This window comes from Lupinus angustifolius, unplaced genomic scaffold (genome assembly GCF_001865875.1).
Source record: "Lupinus angustifolius cultivar Tanjil unplaced genomic scaffold, LupAngTanjil_v1.0 Scaffold_397_3, whole genome shotgun sequence".
NCBI classification, from domain to species: Eukaryota; Viridiplantae; Streptophyta; class Magnoliopsida; order Fabales; family Fabaceae; genus Lupinus; species Lupinus angustifolius.
The window spans coordinates 1-942 of record NW_017727797.1 but is presented as its reverse complement, the minus strand read 5'-3'; the positions used below and the strand labels follow the sequence as shown (position 1 = coordinate 942).

At 32.1% G+C, this 942-nt stretch overlaps 1 protein-coding gene across 1 annotated transcript; it reads left to right on the top strand.

Annotated features, from left to right (window-relative positions):
- Nucleotides 1–8: 8 nt before the first annotated feature.
- On the top strand, nt 9–936 carry LOC109341183 (the record flags this gene model as incomplete). Its single annotated transcript, XM_019579026.1, has 5 exons — nt 9–104; nt 198–410; nt 501–593; nt 698–796; nt 889–936. Coding segments are annotated over 5 exons (549 nt in total), but the record flags the coding sequence as incomplete, so codon positions are not given.
- Between the last annotated feature and the right edge of the window lie 6 nt (nt 937–942).

Sequence of the window (942 nt, the reverse complement as noted above, 5' to 3'; positions counted from 1 at the left end):
CATCTGATTGTAAGTTGTTTCCAATAGATTATGATAAGTGGTCAGGTGGACGTAGTGATATACCTTCTACTTATTTTGCAGAATGCTTTGATACAATCATAAAGGTATAACAATTATGCATGTCTAAATTTTTATCTAATATTATTTATATTTATATCTAAAATTAATATTGACAAATTCATGTCATTTTTTGGAAGCCTCGCTTTTGTTTTAGGACTAGTGAACGCATTTCAAGACGATATTGCAAACTTAGTCTTGGGAGAAAATGGAGTACAAGTAGGCAAAGAGTATGGAACGGGTTCTCTGATACAGCCAAGACTAGAGATGAAATTATAAGAAATGTTCCAATTGGCATAGACAAAGATCAATGGACTCGTTTTGTTCACTATCGTCTGAGACCATCAACTATGGTATATAAATTGACATTACTTTGGTTGTTTGATTTTTTCTATAGCTATTTTTATTTGATTAGTGTGTGAATGTATAATTGTTTTTCATAGGAACTTTGTAGGAAAAACAAAGAAATTCGAAAGAAGCAAGTAATTCCGCATACTGGTGGTTCTAAGCCTAATTCAAGAAGAAGGCGTGAGATGGTAGCGACACTATCATATTACTTTTTATTTATTTAGACTTTGCACTTATTAATTTTTATTTATTTAGAAAAGCTCAACTTTGACTTAAGTTTTCTATATTTTAGATGGTGAATGGGAAGCCACCAGGTCGTGGAAACTTATACGTTGCCACTCATAAAAGGAAGGATGGAACATTTGTAAATGAAGCGGCAAAGATTGTAGCGGTAGGTTCAATCTAATTAACTAATCTTCTTTGCATGGATTGAATTTTAATCTTCAAATTTTTACAATTGATGACATTTTTGCATGCATGTAGGAACAAATTCAAGAGGCTTTGACTCAAACCAACATTGATGAATCTGAAGTTTCT